Source organism: Amblyomma mixtum, chromosome 6 (genome assembly GCF_055824585.1).
Source record: "Amblyomma mixtum isolate Tamu chromosome 6, ASM5582458v1, whole genome shotgun sequence".
In the NCBI taxonomy this organism is placed as follows: Eukaryota; Metazoa; Arthropoda; class Arachnida; order Ixodida; family Ixodidae; genus Amblyomma; species Amblyomma mixtum.
Window position 1 is genome coordinate 54,908,431 of NC_143017.1, and position 22,265 is coordinate 54,930,695.

General features: G+C 50.0%; 1 protein-coding gene across 1 annotated transcript in view; it reads left to right on the top strand.

Moving 5' to 3' along the window:
- The window catches only part of LOC149339169 (uncharacterized), a 234,439-nt gene that overhangs the window by 186,643 nt on the left and 25,531 nt on the right, over positions 1-22,265 (top strand). The window contains exons 7-14 of the mRNA XM_089547976.1: positions 358-9,387; positions 9,469-9,552; positions 9,663-14,000; positions 14,488-14,615; positions 15,382-15,652; positions 17,693-17,833; positions 19,644-19,719; positions 20,061-20,107. Of these exons, the coding sequence (XP_089404102.1) occupies positions 358-9,387; positions 9,469-9,552; positions 9,663-14,000; positions 14,488-14,615; positions 15,382-15,652; positions 17,693-17,833; positions 19,644-19,719; positions 20,061-20,107 (14,115 nt within the window). The remainder of the gene's footprint in view (positions 1-357; positions 9,388-9,468; positions 9,553-9,662; positions 14,001-14,487; positions 14,616-15,381; positions 15,653-17,692; positions 17,834-19,643; positions 19,720-20,060; positions 20,108-22,265) is intronic.

Genomic DNA, 22,265 nt, shown 5'->3' on the forward strand with positions numbered 1-22,265 from the left:
CTGATGTAGTGTTTTACTCGTAGAAACTAATCATGATGCTCACTGTCAGGATTAACTCAAGCTCATGAAAGTTTGTTTATTTACGTAGTGCAGCAGCTTCACCGTACCAAAGGGCGTAACATAGAATGTATACCTAGAATCCCTTGACTAACTACTCTTGCTCAAGACTGCCTTAGAAAGTCAGACATTAATAGGAGTTCTTCCGTGTACGCATGTTGCTTGCGCCGCTTCTGCTTCCCCGGCCATCTATTTCCTTGTGTTTGCTTCTCGCGGAGGAAACGCTTGAGTTTATATTTAAAGAAGCCGTAAGTGCGCGCTTCGAAGCTCGTTTGACGCGAGGTTGTCATGATTTTTCAGGTAGGTTCCCAAGAAGCCCCTTAAGGGACGCCACATCGACTTCTTTCGCGCACTTGCGCCATAACGCAAACTCACTAAAAGGCTCGAGGCTCCCACCTCAGCGGTTTCTGCCAAAGTCGTCGGCCTCTTCTGTCTCCCTGTCCGACACACGACTTTCCCTGCATCCGCAAACACCTCCACAGCAAGCTCTGTCTGAACCCCCTGTCTATCTGAAACCGTCCGTCTACTACCGGGAGGCACGGCGCAATGAGAAAGATTACGAGGGGCTGCGCAGAACTGCGAGACCTTCTCTGCTGGCGACGCCTTCTCCTCAGACTTTCTACACAACCTTCTCGCACTTCACCACCGTCCTGAGCGACGGCAAGCCAAGCGTCTCGACGAGGCTTGAAGTCATAACTAACGTGTTCACTGACGTCGTTCTGCCGACGCGAACGACGGCCGAGGTTCCCGCACGCAAGCGAAGTAGGGCCGTGGACAAAGCCGAAGGCAACGTCGTGGCTGCCGAAGATTCCCTCGAGCTCAGCCACGGGCGGAGGCCGCAGCCGAGAAAGCTGCTCTCCCTCAGCAGCAAGGAAAACGAATTCCCGCTGCCGGACCAGTTTGTCGTGACAGACGAAGAAGCAGCTTCGGCTAACCGCCACAAACCTGGTCTAGTGGCGCGCTCGGCGGGAGCCGAGGGAAGCTCCGCCGGGAAAGCCAAGGACCATCCCGTGGGGCTCATTCAGTCCGTCGAAGCACGGGCTGTACGGGACGGAGCCACAACGGTGTACGCAACGGAAGTCTACGGCACCTTCATCAACGGCGCGTACGCGCAAGTAGTCTCCACAGCTGTACGGGTGTTCTCTGACCAGCACAGCTCACGCGTCCCGCCAAGGCAGGAGTCCGCGTCGTCTCCCTCGCAGGCGCACCCGACGGGCCTAATATCTTCCATTGCCAACACGGTCATCCACGACAGCACCACCACTGCCTACACGACTAATATTTATGGCACGTACATCCGGGGCATGTACGCCCATGTCGCTCAGACGACGTCTACTGTGATCAAACCGCAAGCCTCTAAGTCAGCGTCTAGTATTACGAAGAACCAGCAGTACAAAACGGGCCTCATCTCTTCGCTAGTCAAAACAGAAATCCACGACGCGACGACGACACTTTGGAAGACGCAGATCTACGGGACCTTCGTGAACGGATTTTACGCCCACGTAGCGTCTACAGCGTCGGAGGTGCTCAAACCGACCAAAAACACTTTTGTGCAGGCAACCAGCACCCAGACTCCCACTCGTACAAGTGCCGCGGCTCAGCAGACGAAGACAAAAAGCTACACGACAGGGCTGCTCTCGGCGCGAACAAACGTAGTAGTCAATGGGGGGACTTCGACAGAAGTGGTCACTAATATTTATGGAACGTTTGTCGGCGACTTGTACGCCCAGGTGGCACGTACAACCTCTTGCGTCCTAGGCGAGACTGCACCGAGCAAAGCCAACGTCGGCCAGTCGACAGCAGCAGCTAAGCTAATAGGCGTAATCTCGTCAACTGTCCAGAGTCTGACGCACGGAAGCGTGGTCACGTACTACACGACGGAAATTCACGGCACCAGTGTGGGCAGCTTGTACGCGCAGATCGCCAAGACTTCGACACGAACCGAGACTATTAAGCCCACCAGCACACAAGCTGCTTTCATTCAGAAGACGGGGCTGCTTTCGTCCAGTGTTCTGAGCAGCGAAGTTCACGGCGGATCCACCACGCTGCATGTGTCTGAAGTCTATGGTACTTACATTGGAGATGCCTACGCTCAATTTGGAAGGTCGACGCGTAGGATTATTGCGCCCACAAAGACTAACAAGGAACCAGAGAAGACGGATACGCAGAAAACGGGGCTCGTTTCATCAGTTGTGAGCACCGAGGTGCAAAATGGTAGGACGACCCTCCATACGACCGAAATACACGGAACTTACATCAATGGCTTCTACGCTCACATTGCGCGGAAGACATCCAGCGTGTTGCAGCCTGCCGTGTTGCAAACGACGCAGGCCCCAGCAACGGCAGCTAACTCGGAAACGCTCGTGTCAAGCGAGGTCAGCACAGAAATCAGGAACGGGGCAACGACGCTTCACACAACTAATGTGTACGGGACGTACATTAACGGCTTCTACGCCCACGTCGCCAGAAGCACGTCCAGTGTAATATCTCGCACAGTGGCCCCCACTTCAACTGCAGAGACTCTCAAGACTGGAATCGTTTCTCGATCAGTGCGATCTGACATTAACAATGGATTCATAACTGAGTATACAACGGATATTTACGGGACTTTCATCAATGGCTTTTACGCTCACTTGGCAAGGACCACAACAACTAAGTATCCTGAGCCTACAACAAGCAAGTCTGAGTCTATAGACCTTCTGTCTAGCTTCTACAGTTCGCTATCAGCCCTTGCCTCTTCGAGCGCTCCGACACTCACAATAAGTGACCTGTCCAGCTGGATTACACTGTCATCGTTTCTACTTTCGAGTCCCGACTGGGAAACCACAACCACTGTCGCAAGAGAATCGTCCGTAATCGTGCTCCAGTCGTCTGTCATCCTCCCTGCCACCGGTTCACTCAAGGACTTCACTGTTATACTGACTCCGTCGCCTAGTGTAGAAACCATAAGCACGCTAGATTTGTCCAGTTCCTCTTCGACTAAAAACAGCGTAAACATAGTAGAATTAGATACGACCACCGACAACATACTTGAGGAAATCGGTCTGACTACGGTGCTACGCATTGATTCGTCCCTCGATGACAGAGCAATAATGCCGACAATAGACGAAGTAGTGTTGACCTCTTCAATCAGCACAGATGAAGCGATATCATTCGTCTCAGAGTCCACACCTGTAATTACGGAAATACCCGACAGTAAATCGTTAGAAACTGAGACGCCGCTGGAAACGACCGTTGTCACCGAGTCAAGCCAAACAAACGAAATTCTTGAGAAGCGGTCGTCTGAAGTTCAAGAAACTGTTACAACGCGTATAAGACCGATTTTTCCTACGAGAAGGCGTCCTAATGGAGCTAAGAGGCCTACTAACCGCGGATCCGGCGACTTCAGGGATGAAGAAGAACCAGAAGACTATGGAAAAAACGAGTTCCTGGACGAGGAAGATGAAGACTACAACGAATACGAAGAGAAGCAAATTGAGACACCCGAACCGCGGTCGTCTAAGAGGCATCGACCAACACGAGCTGGCTATACGAGAGGGCCTCGCCAGCCACAGACGACTCACCAAATCAAGCACCAGGCAGAAGACGAAGAGTACGACCTTTACCACGACGATGACTACGAGCAAATTTCGGCGCGGTCAAAATCACAAGCTAGCAGAAACGAGCAGCCCTCGCCTCCTTCCGGAGTGAACATCAGACCTTTCAGAAGAGACCGTGCTTCATTCGTCGTTCCGTCAAGAGCAGCAGTCAACAAGCCGGCCTTCACACTTCAAATTAGAAGACCCCACGGGCGACAAAGACTGAATGGAAGGCGCCCCCTAAAAGAAGAAAAGCCAGAGGAAGAGGAGATCGAAGCCGAGGAAGCTGTTCACAGATCTGCAGCGACACCGCAGTTGCACCTGGGACGTCGCAGGGGTTCTGCGAGACCACTGGCAGGCAAACCGCCACCTGCTAGGGCTCCCTTCACAAGAACGAGGCCTTCAGCCGTGGACAAGACTCATGGAATTTCTCCGAGCAGGCCGAAGTCAGAGGAAGAGTACTCTGACTATGATGAAGACACCGACTATGCAGCAGAACGAAATCCGCGTGGCCGAGGTCGCCTCAAGCAACCTTCAAGAGGACCCCCTAACGTTCGAGGGAGAGTGAATTCCGGAGTAAGACCGTTGGTGAGACCTCAGCAGCACACAGACGAAGAAGAGTCCAACGAAGACGCCCATTCAAACTCGAGGCATCGCGGAAGACAAAACCCACTCGCAAAAGGAGGCCGCCGCAATCCCGGTAGAGCAAGAACACCCAGCCTGAAATCTTCATTCAACACGGTAAAAGACGAGGAAGAATCACCAAACCTACCTTTTGCCAGGCTCCGCGGGAACAGGAGGCGATCCTCGTACAACCCCAGGGCTCGCAGGACTTCGCTAACTTCAACAGGCCGCCCATCAACAAAACCCGCGATTACTGTCACTTCAGTGATTACGACTGTCAAGACTCTTCCTATTTACCACGGTTTCAAGACTTCATACGCAACTTTAACGACGACCGCCCTCGCTTCCAGCGTCATTCAACCCACGCTGTACTCAACGGCTGTCGACGATTCAGGCAGGACAAAGACGATCCTCAATTCCAGGAGCGACGCGAACGGCCCTTACACGACATTCACAGAAGTGCTCATTACCACCAGCGACTTGCAGCAGTTTAGGCTCCTTCCCATAAAAATAGGGTTCAGCACCCGTACTGACACAATAACCGAAACGACAGTCTTAACCCAACTTACAACCTTGTACAGTACCATAACACCAGAGGTGATTCCAACCACTCCAGCCACGAACCCTCCTGGCTTTCCGGTCCCCTTTTACCCGCAGATTCCTAACCAAGATTTTAGCCTACTCACCTCTTCATACGTAACAACGGAAACAATTGTGACGTCGACAGTGTTGCCCATTGTTCTTCGTGGAAGGACGGTTCTTAGCACCGTAACTACAACAAAATTTTCTGAGTCAACAGTGACGAAGACTGCGTCCGTCCCTGTTCCCCAAATTCCAACAGCGGCTCCTTTTATACCGCAGCCCTATTTTGCGGTGCCTCAGATAACAACAATGCTGACGTTGTATGTCACTGGGGACCAGGGGGACGTCATTCCCGTAGTTACCACTGTCACTGTTCCATTTTATCAACAGCCTCAGCATTTCTTTCACACTAAAGTAGCGAGAAGCGTTCCGGACAAGGCTTCTCAATTTGCTACTTTGGCTTCCACAGCGTTCATAGGAGTTGCCGTCGACGGGTCCAGACAGGACGAAGTGTCCGGAGGTGACCGTTCGGAAGAGGTTCCACTTTTCAGCTCCGGCATCGAGCCCTCGCTCGACCGTGCGTCGTCCTGGTCGTTGGCGCAGTCTCGGAGCCCGGGCAACGTTGCTTCTGAAAGCATTTCAGAGGCAGACGCAGTGACCACCATTTCCATGGGGCCACTCACCGAGGTTTACGAGCAACCCGCCACCGACATACCAGTCCTGCCCAAGCCTGCGAAGGGTGGCTCTGCGAAGAAGTGGAAGGCAGAAAAGAAGCCCACTGCTGGACCCGATATCAGCTCTGATGAAGACAAGTACGGTATCGGCAGGAAGTTCATCTCTCGGAAGTTGCAGCAGTTTGAAGAACCGGAAGACGAAGGCGTGAGACCCGCCGCAGACTTCACGCGCATACGTGGAAGAAATCGTGTTCGTGCTACGCGTGTCCAGCCGCTGCATCTGTCTACGCCAGAAGCGCTCGTCGACAACAGCGGCACTCATCAGGCTGGATTCGATCCCTCAGGCGTAAGTCAAGACGAACCCAATAATGCTGGAGTACGCAGCGGAGTACGTCGTGGCCGAGTGTTTCGAAGACCTGTGCACAGGAACAGAGCGATCCTGGATGGCACTTCGCCGAACGAATTCAGAGGCCCCCACGGTGGCTTCATTCGGAGAAGACCACCTCACATTGTGCAAGACCACGTGGACTTAAACCCCGTGCAAGAGCCAAGCTCGGCTTTTCATTTTGGCGACGACCAACAAGCCTTCAGTCCAGGTAATCTTCTTGAAACCTCTCTGCCTGCTTTCTCTTCTCAACACATTCTTCCTTCCCCCTCTTTGGACAATTTCCTGTCGTCTTCCTTTGTGGGTGGTGGATATTCTTTTTCGGCACCGGAGGTTGTGGCTACTCTTACTGACCCTCTGGCATCTCCACTTAATCACGAGATTACGGCGGATGCGGTTGCTCTTTCGGGACTGGAAACTTCCGCTCTACCCCAAGGCAAAGTGAGACGGATCAAGGTTCTCAGGCCTGCCCCTCATGGTGAAGGATCCCTCGGTGATGGTTCAAAGAAGGTCCGCCGCGTCACGGTAACTCGGACGTTCTCCCCGGCAGGTGCACCTACCAGATATGAGGACTTCCGACCCCAGGTGGATACCGCTTTCAACCAGGACGACGGCGGCTTTAACCACTTTGGTCCCCACCACAATGTTGTTCCCGTCGCTCCCCCCCAGCCTCACCAGCAGCAGCCTCAAGACGTTCTCAGGGTTCCCGCCGAGGTAACGCAACAGGCTGGCTTGGGACATGGTGTCCCTTACGATCATTTTGCCACTGGCGTCAACCAGCAATCGTTTCCAGGATTCAGTCCAAACGTGCCTTATCAGTATTCGCCCGCCGTGCCGCAGCAGTTCGCGCAGGCAGAGCCGTACTCGCCTCGCGTGCCCGAACAGCACGATCATTACCCACAGCTCCAGCCGGTGCAAAACTTTGTTCCCGTAGCCGAGCAACCTCCCGTTCCACAACCGGCGCCCAACCTCAACAATTTGCCCGAAGAGGCTGCGCCTCCTCCGCCGCCGCCTCCACCACCTGTGTCCCCGACACGAAACTCGCGCCGAACGGTGTTCAGAAGAATTCGCCCCACGAAATCAAATCACCATGGCGAAAGGAAGACGTCTCTCGTGCGGAAAACGCGCCCTATCGTGTCTACACCAGCGCTTCAGCTGAGTTCTGTCAATATCGAACCAACACATGTCTTCGTTTCGGCCGACTCGATAGATTTCAACAGGGTTTTGGGCTCTTCACAGCAGTCCCTGGAGTATTTCGGGCCAGCTTCGCAAGACTACTTTGCCCCAGTGTCGCAAGAAGTACTGAATCCTGTGTCCCAGCAGTACTTTGCCCCGGCATCAGACCAGTACTTTTCTCCGGCGTCCAGGTTTCCCGAGCCGCCACCACCTCCACCGCCTGTGTCAACGGAACCTACCTTAGAACAGCCGTCGGCTCCCGCTATCAGACAGAATTACGAAAACTCTGCTGACTTGGTTGAAGATACAACGCCCAGTTCGCACCAGTTCAGAAGAATAATTCGTGTGAAGAAACCGGGCGAAGGTAAGGGTGGTCAAAGAAGGAAAGTAGTTTTGAACAGGAGGCCGTCCGCCAACAGCCTGCAAGCACGTGGGCCAGCAAACAACGTAAACAACGCGAACAACGAACTGGCGCCTCAGAACGTCGACGTTCCTCCGCTTGTTTCGAGCCATGTGTTGTCCCCGAGTCAGAACGTGAGCCCTAGTGCTTCATTGGAAATAGGAGCAACTGTGCCGCTTACTTACTACACGACGTTCACGTACTTAACCACCTTCCTTCATGGCACGGACACTGTGTACAACAGCAGGGAGGCAGTTCTTTCCTCGGTTGCAACTGAAACATTAGATTCTAATATAGTGAACGTCATTCAGAACCATGGTGGTTTCACCACGGCACCCGACGGCGTCTCCACGGTTAACCTGGGGTCTAGAACTAAAGGAGCGGCAACGACTATCGTGAATCTTGAGTCCCGCCTGCAGATATTTAACAGCGACATCTATAAAGTTATACACCCCACCCCAACTGCCCAGACGGTTGCCACGTTCAGCACTGAATCGCCGGTCCTTGCGCATATACAAGAACCGCAATCTCCTCACCACAGTGCCCCAATAGAAGAAACGAGCACAGTTCAACTAAGTGACCTGTTTAACGCACAGAAGACTTTCTATACGCTGTATACCTATTATTACACGCTGTTCGACGGAACAGAAACGAAGAATTCTGTTCGATCTGAGATATCTTCGAGCATCGCAAATGACAACAGTCCGTTCCAGCCTCCCATCACGCAGACAAAGATAAGGAATGGACTTTTGCCTCTCGGGCTCGACGTGACCACTGTCCACCTGGGCTCAAGGAACGTTGAAGGAACGACGACTGAAGTTAACCTCGGGATGCGGACGGTCATTAAGTTTGACAAAATTGTGGACGCCGACATCGGGCGAATACATGACGACATTGCACCGACGGCATCGTATTACCCCAGCTTTGCAACAGACGCCGTGGACAACAAAATTGATTTCATCTCTAACCAAGAACGATCTTCCCTGCTTGCTGACGCTCTGCAGCCGTCATACTCTATCGCTCACGGTGACGTTCAGCCAACGAATAATGTTCACGCAACGCCAGTGATCCTGTTTCCTGTGGACGAATCAACGAACGCCCCAAGGGCCAAGCTTAGGGTCGTCACAACGCGCGTGAGGCCGGCGGGTGGTCTGAAGTCAGGTGTGTTCCAGGCAGCTCCAGGCGTGAGAGTACGCATCAAACCGGTCGTGAAACACGCTGAGGATTCATTCGCTTCAAGTGGAGCGCCGGACTTGTCAAGTCACGTATACGAGCCGTTTAGCTCTTACTTCATCACATCGCCAAACCCGAGTTCTGCGGTGACCGGAGACGAACCGCTTTTGTCCTCTGCCATATTCCCCTTGACAACCCCAGATGACGAAGAAAGCCACAGGGGCAAGAAGAGGCTCAAGGTGACGCTTCGAAGACCCATCCCAGGTGACAAACTGGCTAGAACAAATTCCCTGAATACGAGGTTTGTACGACCGTCTCGTTTCGAAATTACGACAAAGCCGCGCTTCTACGTAGTAACGCGAACGAACGCTGCCGGGGCTACTAGGCCCACAAAAAATCCATTCACCGTGAAAGTAAGCAAGAGGCTCAAGCCAACGGACTTGATTCGAGCAACTCCGTCCGTTATCTACGAGACATTCACTACGACTACGTCTGTCCCGGTAATATTCGGCCTGCAGACAAGCTACAGAGAGGTCGTGATTACGGCGTCGACACCTGTGACTCTGACCACATCGCCTACCTATGGTGTAGAAGATCACGACTTGATCGAGCCTTCCCAGACTGTGATGCTAACGTACTTCACCACAACTACCTTCACAGTGCCGTATACGCTAGGTGATCAGACTCTATATACAACTGTTCTGGAGACCAACTCAAGGGTCGTCACCGAGACTGTAGGTAAGTTGAAAACTGCGCACCAGTGCTCCGCCTTTATGAACCATTTTGCTGATTCATTAACTAACTGCAATTTTCTTTTAGCCGCAAGTCACGTTGTAGATGCGCTACATGCGTCGCACTTCCCGGAAATAATTGGAGACCAAAACGCTCAACTCATCGGCAGAGGTAAGCAAACGTAAAAATTTTCGACAGTGCATGCGTTGTAGCTTATGCTGATAGTAAAATGCCATTAATTTCGCGCATTTGACTTATTTCATACGCGTACAAATTTGCAGGAGCTGCGCCCAAGCACGAGTCTTCGTTGAATCTGCTGGCATCCCATTACCAACACCGGCCAGGGTTGTCGACGCGCGTCTCAGACGGCGTTACCCTCATTGTTGCCAGCGGTGGTGATGGCGAGGCGACTACGCACCTGTTCCCACACCAGCCCACGCCGTACACTCTACAACCGACCTTGCTGCTGGATGCAGTCTTGATGAAGGAGCACTTTGACGGGCACAGCGTAACGCCGCAGCCGTACTCCGTGTCCTACAGCACGAAAACGTTGTTTACAACGTACACGTACTTCACAACGTTCTTTACGGATGACTCTTCTTCAATCGCAAGCTCAGAGCAAGTTATTTCGAACACTGTTACCATTCCAGTGACGCAGAATTTGTACCCGACCATAACGCCGTATCTCCCTGAGCCTAGAGAGCCAAGCACTATTCTGGAGACGAGCGAACGTGTTGTGACCAGTACTTCCTACAACACGTTCACATTCTACGCCACTCTGTTCAACGGGTCAAGCTCGGTGGTCACACCCTTTGAGGAAGTTCAGTCGCAGGTGTTCGTCATCACAGAGTCATTCACAATTACGAGAACATTGCAACCGACGTTATCAGTGCAGCCGCACTCCACACCTGTCTTCTCACGTCCAGAACCGCAGCAGAGTTACCACTACCCGGATCATGATCAGTACTTGTCTCATCATTACGAAAGTCAGCAGCCGCAGCAGTACGATGTGAATGACATCTTGAAATCGCAGCAGCTGAAGCCAACTACTGTTCTGAGCACACTGTATTCCACGCAGACAAACTTTATCACGTTCTTCCAGGGCACAAGTACGATTGTGACTTCTATAGAGGAGGTTCTTTCAGATGTAGTTACTATCACTATTCCTCAAGGTCTGGCTACTCCTGTCCTGTCGTCTCCCCAGTTGCCTTCTCCGACAACAACATCTGTTCCAGAATTTAGCACTAGGACTTACCTTACCACTCAAACTCAGTACGTGACATTCTTCAGGGGAACGGAAACGATACTCTCTTCAATCGAAGAAATTGGTACGACAGTTGTAACAGAGAGGGTTGGTTCCCGTCCATCGGTGTACTCCAGACCAGTCTCGACGCCTGCGCTGTCTTCTCTTGTGCCGTACAAGTCGAGCACGCCAACCTTTGTACTGCCATCTCACACTGGAGCTCCGGCAGACTTGGTGCCTTCTGTTAGGACTTATTACACGACGTATACATATTTCACAACGTTCTACACCGACTCGAGCTCGATCATCGCAAGCAGGGAAAACGTTGTTACATCGCAAGTGACCTTGTTCGTGCCTCGGGCTTCTCTGACGTCATCCGTGAGAACAACTGGGCCTACAAGAATACCGACGCTGTCTACGTCCACAACGGCTCTGACTACAACTTCCTCGTCGAGGCCAACAACGACTTCCACATCTCGGTACACGAGGCCAACATCGACCACGCCTCCGTACGACACCAAGTTGTACACGACTGGAACAACGTATACTACTTACACCTTCTACACGACCCTGTTTGGTGGGCAAGACAAGATAGTTATCTCCAGCGAACAAGTTGTGCCGCAGATTGTGACCACAAGGATAGGCTCCAAGCCATCCACTACATCTTCACGCCTGAGACCTACACCCACTGTGCTGACGCACATGACCACGTACACTTACTTCACTACTCTCGTCAGCGACTCGGATACGATTGTGTCGTCGTCGGAAGAAGTCATAACGCAGTTGGTATCGACGACTATATCGCCTTCTTCGTCAACCAGCTTCGTACCGGAAGTGAATATCATTACTTCCTCGCTATATAAACCGGTCAAAGAAGGCGCAGTTGTGGAGGTGACCAGAAAGACCGCAACAACGGAGACCAAGAAACCAACTTTCGGCAGCAGCTACAAACGTCCGTCAACTGGCACATACCTAAAATCCTCTGTTACCCTGTTTGCCTCTTCAAGTTTCATTCCCACTTCTTCACCTAGAATAACAACAGTGACACCTAGCTTCACCATCTTGGAGTCCCCATCTGTTGAAGAAGAAAGCACCAGGCCATCGATGGGAGTCTCTACAACCGTTATTGATGGCTCTACTGTGATCTTCTTTACGGATATTGCTGCCAGCCAAGAAGAAGAAGCGGAAGCCGTCAGTTCCGAGTCGCTGTCGTCGCTCTTCACATCTTCAATGCTTTCTCCGGTATTTGTGCCCTCAGCCTCACCTTCACCAGAAATCCTTGAAAGCTCCTTCTTTACTTCACCGTCACCTTCTTCAGCCGTGACGTCTAGCACCGTTCTGGAAAGCAGCACGAAGTATGTTGGTGCCGACAATGAAACAACTACATTGTCTCCTAGCGTTACGCTATTCATGGTAACTGGCACCGACGGTTCCCTGACAAGACTGACAGAGGCAACATTCACTTCAAGGACACAAGAAGTTGCTCCGAGCAAAGCCGAAGCCCCTGCTATTGCTGACATAATTTCCACAGAGATACCATACTTACAGGCTCCATCACCGTCTTCTTCTGAGTCTAGCGCTGGTGGCAGCGCTGCTGGAACAAGCTCACCGTCGAAGCCGATAAAACCAGGCTCGATAATAGATCTCGCTGATGTACTTGGAGGCAACGCGAATATTGGTGGAAACATTGGGGAAGCTATCAAGGGTATTGTTCACCTCTTGTCTAACGGTAAGAAGAACGGAACGGAAGGCGCAGGGGATCTCCAGCCCAGCCAAGTGAAGGAAGACGTGCCGCTTCCACCAAGTGACGGGGTGACTGTGAGCAATATTGAAGAGCCCGTTTACATTCCAGTCGGCGCTATCGCGTCCGATATGTCTGCAGCCGAAAGAAGTCAGGCGACTGATTCAATGTCATTCGACAAGGACGGCACACTGCTCACTTCTATCTTGCACGGAAGGCCGTCGATCATGGGCGAGGGCGTTCATACAGATGTGCTTACGGGGGCAGAAACGGTGTTCATTCTTCCAACGGACGCCCACTACGACGATGACACAGGTGAAGGAGAGGGTGTTCCAGAACGCGTTGATAAGGATACATCCGTGCATCTCGTCGGCAGCGTGCAGAAAGCCCCGCTGCCTTCCACAGAGGCCACTCCAGCGTTGGATGCCAGCACAGGCGTAATTACCGGAGACAAGACAATCTTCTTCGATGACTTTGACAAACTGGCCGAGCTCACGCAGAGGGCCGAGGATAATAAGGGCGACGTCACAATATCGGACCCTAAAGAGATTTCAAAAATCGTCGGCGTTCAGACCATCTTCTTCCCGGACACAAACGTGCTCCAATCTTCTCTCGTAAGCGAAGTTCAGATCACAGGAGCAACTACCATCTTTGGAGAAGGCTTCACACCCATCCTCCCAGGCACGCAAGATTCCTCGGAAACACTGGCCTCGTCTATTCAACCCACTGTCGTTGGCGGTGCGAAATCAGTCAGTGGCGCTACTACCATCTTCTTCCAGCTCGACGGCGACACGGCTCCGATCCTTCCATCCGTATCCACGAGCGTTTCCACTGTGACGCAGTATGTAACAAGCGTGGAATCCGTCACTCGAACGCTGACCCTCACGACAACGAAGGTGTACTACACGAGGGACAGCCCACTGACAATAACATCCGTCTTTACAACGACTATCGCTCCAAGGACCTTTGTGTCGACCATCATAGGAAGCCGCACTATACTGGGCACCTTGTCCGAACCGTCCGCTTCCGTCGACGCCCAGCTGACGACGCCTCTTCCGAGCGAAGCCACCACGACGGTTACCACGACGACCCTCATCTTCAACTCCATCACAACCACCGTGGTTCGGACGTTGGTGCTTCCAACGGAAAGACCGGAACCGACTCGTTCGTCCTCGTTCGGCAGCCTTCCGACGACGTCCATTCAAGTCACGCCCGAAGTCCGGGGCAGAACGCCCGAGTCTGCCGACAGCAAGTCTCCTCCAACGCTGCGGCCCCCTCCGCGACGCATCACGACGCCTCGACCGACCACCGCGCTGCACGGCAAGAGACCGGTGATTCCATTCAGGGCTCCCTCGAGGACGCCAGACACGGCGAGCACCAAGCCGATGCCTTCGGGGCCCAAGTTCAAGATCCCGTTCCCGAAACCGCCGACCACGACGACGACCACGCCCAAGCCAACCAAGCCGCCCAGGACAAAGCCCGGCAAAGTAACGCCTGTCGACGGCTATCCGCCAGTGTGCCTGCCCGGCTGCAGTATTGCCAACTACGAGGTCTGCCGCGAGGCTCTGGACGGCACGTGGCAGTGCATGTGCAAGCCTGGCTACGGAAGACAGGAGGGCAACAAGACGTGCACAGGCAAGTTGCTTGCTGCCTTTGCCCTCTGCAGTTTTGGCGCCATGTATGAAATTTTGGCGTTAAGGGACAGGAATGATTAGAGGCGCTGCCTAGCTGTAATGATTTGTGTTTCGAATTTATGGAGCGAATCATTCATAAACCGCTAGGCCTAGTGATCCGGTAGCTTACGCACTCTCCGGCTTCTTCCAGGCCGTCAGGAATAGTTTGAAATCTCTCTCCTAACCTAAAAATCTGTGATAACGAGTCAGAAACAATTGATAGCCAAATTGATTCCAAAGCATTGAGACGGGTTACATGTTAAAAAGACCGAAATGGTCCCAGTTCTACAAGCAGCCTGTTCTATAAGACAAAGGTGCCTAGCAAAGGAGAGCGACTGTGTTTAGAAAGGGTATCTTTGTTTGACGTGCAGCGTGACGAATTTCCTGTGCGTTCAACACGCCCTATTATATTGCAGTTATGAAACTAAAAATGTATTCTGCTTTTGCAGAGGTCGAGACGTATGTGGTCATCCTGCGAGTGGTGAAGATGGGAGAATCGGCCGTGTCGTATCATACAGAGTTCTCCAACAGCCTGTCCACAGAATTCCAGCAAATCGCCGACACAGCTAAAAAAGCGGTGGGTTTCTTGTAAAAAAGTCGCCCTTTTGTTATTTCTGCGGCCTTAAAAAAAAAAAAAAATCTGTGACCAATATATGTTCTCGGAGTCACGGCACGACATTTTAAACGAAGCTTTCTTTTAGGCTCCAAAATACTGTGAAATAGCGATATCATATATCTGGACTTAAATGCTTAATCGCTGCATTTAATCTGGCGTCACAAAAACAAACAAACGACTACTAGGCTTACCGCGTGTGATGACTGCGAGACGAGTGGTAGACCTGGGGCAATGTTACGAAAATATCCACGGTTAATTAAATCAGACTGGTAAGTGTCTGCATATAATACTTGATTCAGCTGCGATGCTTACAAACTTTTGCGGCGGGAGCTATTCCAGTTGTTGCGCAATAACAACACGTTTTGAGATTTGCTTACGATTGCGTGTAGCAGCGACTTTGCGTGTTTGCTCTTGAAACTCCCGATCGTTCCACTTTCGTAAGGAGCAAGTCGTCATCGGTCTTCGTAGATAGTGATGTGGATATCTGTGGGTCGTTGTCAGAGGGTCCGCTACAAAGTCAGAAATTCTCATCTCTTAGAAGCCCACCAAAACTGTCCCAGAAACGGAAGCGACAGCAGTCGCTTCAGACTACGATGCACACACCAAGAGAGGCCTCAGGCACAGATTTCACGAACAGTGAGAACCAGCACTGGCATGGCCACTCTCGCGAGAAGTACTAAAAGAAAAAGTGAAAGAAAAAAAACGCTAATCTCCGCGCTATCTGCAGATGGGCGACGCATACAAGAAGACGGACGTGGAAGGCCAGTTTGTGTCGTCGAGCCTGAACAGCATCTCGGAGGCCGACGATTTGGACACGGCCGACAGCGCGCCTCCTGGCATCCTGCTCAACTTTACCGTGGCCATGGCCAAGTCGGAGGCCATCACTTCCGAGGTGATACGCGATCAGCTGAGCCGGTCGCTGCGACAGTCAAACTACAGCATCGGACGGAGCCCGCTCTTCGTCAGCCCCAACGTTCACGCCGTCGCCGCTGTTCAAGGTAAGCATCCGGTGGTCGCCAGGTTCGGCCTGGGTCGGAAATGCGCAGTTCGTCGGGTTCATTTCCCGGAGTTAGGTACTGCGTGGCTCGTTTTGAATCGCCGCCGTTCCAAATCACTTGTAGCAAATATAAATGCTCATCCTCACTCTTTCGAAGCTTAGGGCTTCTGGCGGCAGCCCCACCACACGGCTGAGTAGGGAAACCCCTTGGGTTATACTTTCTTGACAAATGCTGTACGCAAAACTGGGAAAACCGGATCAACGTCAGCGATAACTTGGTACTTGTAGTAAACGATAGATACGACGGCGGGGGTGGCTGTTACAGATGCGCTGATGATAAAAAACTCCGAATAATTCGCTGAAATGTTGAGATATTTTGACATTCGTAAGTTTCCGCGTGCCTCACTGCTGTTCCTATGCAAGTTTTAAACTGCTATGAAGTGTTTTCCTTTTCATAATCTAATTTCTTATCTAATTCTCATAATCTTTTCTGCGCATTTATTTTCTCAAAATTTGTTTCCACCTTTCGTGTAGCCAGTGTAAGGCTTTGCGCTCTTTTTATTTTCTATGTATGTTTTCTTTGTGCTGGGTGTATTCATCTTGACATTAGTGCCGTCTCGGTGGCTCAGTGGTTATGGTGCTCGGCTGCTGACCCGAAAGACGCGGGTACGATCCCGGCCGCAGCGGTTGAATTTCTTTGGAGGAGAAATTCTAGAGGCCCGTGTACTGTGCGATGTCAGTGCACGTTAAAGAACCCCAGGTGGTCGAAATTTCCGGAGCCCTCAACTACGGCGTCTCTCATAGCCTTAGCCGCTTTGGGACGTTAAACCCCATAAACCAAAGCAAACCATCTTTATATTAGTCCGGAATACGATGCCGTTCCTATTCTTTTCTGCTATTAGTGTACAACCGACCGCTCATGGCATTGGAGAATGTTAAACTGAATAAATAACTGCAATGAATAAATTAACAAATCAGCAGCTTGTTTGCGGCCAACTAAATTTCAACGAAGGTGGAGGAAACTGCGTGAAAGATGTTTATGCTGTGGAAGGTTTGACATCACGGACTTATGTCGCAGCTAGACCTGCTGACCTCTGCTCTATGTTTCGTTTACTTAGACAGCAAAACGTATTTGCAAAGGTGTCCCTGGGGTACCGGGCTGAAAGTTCTCGTAGCTGCGTGCTGTGCCTGACCAATAACTTCGCTCCGTCGGAACTCGACAGAGTGAAAAATTTCTTGTCACGTGACTCAGGTGGACTTGGGAGTGGCTTGCCCTCGTTGGGTGTTAGACAAAGCTTTCGCATTCCTATTTCTCTAGGAACGGTTCAAGGACATGCTTTTCCCTCTGCCCAGTGCATTTCCCCCTCTCCCACATGCCAAAGTGCCATCCTTCCAAACCACTATCAATTGGATAAACTTTCTTAGAGCTATATTTGCGCTACTTCAAACTTAGTAATTGAAACCTCGAAAACGTTCTTGACACGCGATTGCTATTTCTGGCGCAGCGCTACATTATCACCGTTATCACAAGCAGGCAGTAAAGAAGGCGGCCGTAGCTTCGCACCACGCGCATTATATGCTGAGATGCGGCTTTTGTGCGCATGATTACCGTTTGCGAGTTTAACACAAAAGCTGTGTCTACAGCATGGCGTGGTTCAGCGCAAACTGCAGCAGTGCGTTTAGCAACTCGTATTTCTCGCGGCTTCCGTCTGTATTACGCACCCTATTTTCTATGCTCGCTTTATAACTTGTGGAGGCATGAAATAGATATCACTACTTTGTGTACCATCTGGTGCAAAAGTTTGCAGTCCACCGCGCCGTTTGCATGCACATTAGGGATTATAATATTGAAGTCCAACGCTGCCATGACGCTCCCAAGTGGAATGGGGACATGAGGTAAAATTAAAAGCAACTCAAAGCTAACGAGGTCTTGAGGCTTCGGAAAGCCTGTTTGCACTCTTCCAGAGAGTGGCTTCTGGGTCTTGTTGCATTGCTTTCTTGATTTTTGTTTCCCGCTGCCCTTCTCGTTTCCGCCTCCCAGACTACGACGAGTGCGGTGACTTGGATGCCAACGACTGCGGCCGGTTCGCTGTCTGTGTCAACCTACCCGGGACGTACACTTGTTACTGCAAGAGTGGCTTCGAAGACCTCGACCCGCTGCGACCGGGCCGTGTTTGCTCAGGTCAGTGTGTCTGCCATGCATCGTCGCGCAGGAAAAAAAGAAAGAAAGAAGAGAAAGAAAAGAAGAACGAACATGCAAAACTGAACGCGTTTCGTCGTCGGCTGAGACCTTGAGGCGCTGGAACCCTCTGGCCATTACCGTTGATTTAGAAGTAGTTTTTTTTGCGCACGTAGTGAGACCTTAGCACACTCTATTATAAATTGGGCCTCGTGAGCTTTCTAGCATGGAAAAGGTTTTGCGAAGAAGGACAACATAAGAGGCGCATTACTAAAGACGAACGGTTTCGGTGGGACATGAATGCGCATTAACCCTTGCAGACACGAATTTGTTCTGCTATCGTTGAAAATACGAAAATTTGGGTGTGCAATTTGAATGCATTTCCGCAAAAAAACAAGTCGAAACATGAATGCCTCAGAAGCCTTAAGAATTGAACCACGTAGCACGCTTCCACGCTGTAGGAATTTCAGGCCTATTCTTGAAAAAAAAAACAAAAAAAAAACGCACCGAAGATCTTATCGCAGCGAATATTCAGCTGCTTGCGCGGTTTGGGACCCGCATACAAAACTAAATATTGAGGAGCTGGAGCGCGTCCAGAAACGGGCTGCTAGGTTTGTGTCTGCCGATTTCAATTTCCAAAAAAGTTCTGGTTTGCGCGAGAAGTTGGGATGGCCGTGACTTGAAAACAGGCGCAAATATTTGAGACTCTCTTTCTTTTATAATGTGCTTTATAATAAAACTGGAATTCCAAAAGAGAAATACATTAATGAACCCAGCTACATTTCCGCCCGCACTGACCACCCACTTAAGGTGCGCGAGTACAATAGCCGTATAAACTTATTCAAATGTAGTTTTTTCCCACGAACAGTGCATGACTGGAACTGTCTCCCTTCTCGGGTCGCTACCGCTCCTCCTACATCGTTTCTGGCCGATTTGCAAGGCCACCTGTCAATCAATATAAGTGCAATAATTCTAGTCCGAGTGTATCATGTTGCTTTTTTTAAAATTTTTACAAAGTTGATTATTCCTAAAGCTTTATTCTTTAAGCAGTGCTGTATTTTAAAATGTATCTTTTTTGTATGTGTGTGTGTGTGTTTAGGGAAGGTTTGCCTTTCTACAATGGTTTTCTGTATTTTCTCTGTAGACCGCATCATTTGCCTAATTTATTGCGTACTAGATGTTTGTTCTTATTTATGATGTTTTCCCCCTACAATAATGCCCCAGTGAGGGCGCTGTAGGTACTGTATATAAATAAATAAATAAATAAATAAATAAATAAATAAATAAATAAATAAATAAATAAATAAATAAATAAATAAATAAATAAAAAATAAATAAATAAATAAATAAATAAATAAATAAATAAATAAATAAATAAATAAAGTGTCCTTTATACAACATACCACCGCGTGAGAGCAGAAAATATGGCAACTCCATACAGCATTTCCTAGCAGGGATTTCAAATGTAGCCAGCATCACCTACTTCGCAAAAGCACCTCAAGATGCCTGGAGAAAAAAAAAAAGAAAGTTTGAAAGGTCGCGTTCCCAATTGCAGCTGCCGCACTGGAAAGAGTTCAAGAACTCCCAACGGCTCAAATTGACCCGGTGTCCTCCACTGTGGCGTCTGTAATAACCCTCACGTAGGTTGGGGGCATTTAACCTCGTATAATATCACCGTGATAGTATAATGAGGTTTTATAGTGAACGACTTCTGCTTATTGACGTCTTTCGAACTTTTATACAGTGTCGTGTAACAAGGCTTTCTGAATTATGTGCGTGCCTGTTTATCGGGAGCTGTCTTTTATTCACCCAGGAGAAATAAAGAACTGTGACCATTGCAACAACCGTGGAACCTGCCTGGTTAATGACGAAAGCAAGAAGACCTGCCGGTGAGTGTGATAGTTGATTTCATCGAAACAACCGCGAACTAGTACGCTTTGCTTTTTTTTGCAACTTCCGCATATGTGGGCTGCGCGTGATCCTGGTTCGTACAGGACTCCTTCGTATTTTGTTTTTTTAGACCGATATTTATTTCTTCACTGCATAAGGGGTATGTGGTTTGTGTTATATGTTATAAGGACCTTATAGCGCGCAGAGGTTGTTCTTTCGTAGACATCAGCGAAGTCAACGCGTTCGGTATAGAGTAGCAGGATTTGCACTGATGCTTGCGCTGTGCCATAAAGTTTCACCCCTTCCCTGATGTGATGAAATCATTTTTTTTTATTTGCAGCTGCAACCGCATGTTCTTGGGACGTCGCTGCGAGATCAACGGACTCGGTAAGGGGCCAGTGCTTACGCAATGAAATGATTACATCACCAGTCATTCTGCACGAAGGCGCCACTGCAGATTGAACTTTCGGTCTGAAATACGCAGCGGTTTCTATCGCGTCATTTGAAGCGTAAACGACTGGCTGCTGGATTAAATTTCTGACAGCCTATTTTTGGTCTGATATATAGGTTCACGTTTCCGTTAAATTTGTTTAGCTTAAAGGTGCACTGAAGAGGAATCTGAACTTGTCTTTTTGCCGCGGGAACTCGATCTACACGTTCCTAGCATTCTTAGAAACTGCGACCTATTGCCCTGTATGGCCGATTTCCCAAATTAAATCGAATTAACGGCCGGCTCCCACCCTTTTTTTTGAATTCTGCCTCGTACGGTGGGCGGAGTCGACCAACGCGTGGAGTGCCTTTCACCCAGTCCCGTGGCGGCTTGCCGCTCTGCCATCGGCGGAGTAATACGTAGTAGTCCGTAGTAGCAAATAGTCCGCGCGTATTTTTATTTCTGCGGGCTTATTTTGCGGCTATATTATCTGCGAATGAAACTATTTATTCATGGAAACCTAAAAAACAAAATAAAGCGAAAGCAAAGCCTCCACGGAGCTGGCTAAAAGGAACTTCACGCGTTGGTCGACTCCGCCCATCGTACGAGGCAGAATTAAAAAAAAAGGGCGGGAGCCGGACGTTAATTCGATTTAATTAGGGAAATCGGCCATACAGGGCAATAAGTTGCAGTTTCTAAGAATGCTAGGAACGTGTAGATCGAGTTCCCGCGGCAAAAAGACAAGTTCAGAATCCTCTTCAGTGCACCTTTAACGAATAGAAACTGCGAAGCCTCATTCAGGCAACGATTTCGCGTCTCCTCACGAACACTTTCTGTTTCCGGTGAAACGGTAAAAAAAAAAGTCTTTTAGGACATGTAGAAAAGGATATTGCTAAATCTGTCGCTATGGGCGCTCTCGATGTCGACAAGACGGGAAATTCCCCGTAATTAGACGTCATGCGTGGTACGTTGGTGCCGTACTTACGGGAGATAAGCTTTCTTTAATCGTGAAGCGCCACGAAAAGAAAAGAAAACTAAAAAAAGGAAGAGAGGGAAGGCGTTGCGCTACGGAACTGCCTCCCAGTTCAGCGCACTCAAAACTGTGGTCGCTCATGTCACCCGTTGGTGCCTTTGATGCCTTACCTATCTTTTCACGGAGCATATATGCAGGCAGCCAGAGTCAGTAGACGTTTTTCGAACTATAAAGAGCAGTTGTAGATTTTCTGCGATGAGTTTCATACGACACAACTCCATGAGCACTTGTGCTATTCACCGAAGAGTAATTTCCGGGGTGCGATTACCTGACCGCTACGGCGGAAATTAAAGTTGCGTCACGTCATTCCGGAAGGCAGTTTTGTTGCTTTAACTTATCCAGGGATGAGGACTAAATTAAAATAGAGGTTGCACCGCTGTTAATGAGAGCGCAGGAAATTTCGCTTCAAACAGACGGCACTACACGTTGTATGCGCTAGTATGGAGGCCACACCGTTGACAGTTTATAATCAGAAACTGCAGTGCTCTTATTATAAGCGATCTACTTGGCATGTGGAGAGAGATTGAGCGTGCATGCGTTGCACGACGAATTCAAGGCATTGGAAATGGAGGGTAGGTAAAAGACTGCTTTGTAACTATCAACGCTGTCTTCCTGAGCGTTTCTTCAGGTGTCGTTAATTTGTTATTTAAATTTAGCGCTCAGGGCTTAGCTTTGTATAAGAGCTTTGGGAGAAGTTTTACTTTTGAAGTTAAAGCAAAATAGTTCACGGCTTATGCAGAGCAGTCCAACATAGTGGCAACACAACAGGGACGCGGACGTTCGGCTCGAAACTCAAATAGACTTACAAAGACACTTGTGTCACGATGGTTTTGTGTTCTTTTATTCACTGGACCGCGACGCATAATCAATGCGTGGTTGGGGCACGCATGTGCTCTAACGGGAAGCTTAAGGCACGTTTTTTTTTTCCTTTTAAGGAAGTGATTAGGAAAAGGAAACGGCAGGAACTTCGCTCCCCGTGAGAGCGTCCACCGAGTGTCACGACAGAGGTCGCTGACTGGCGGCCCATGAAAAGGAAAGGTGGCAGTCCGCGACGAGCCGTCATTGTTCTCCCGAGCGCCTGA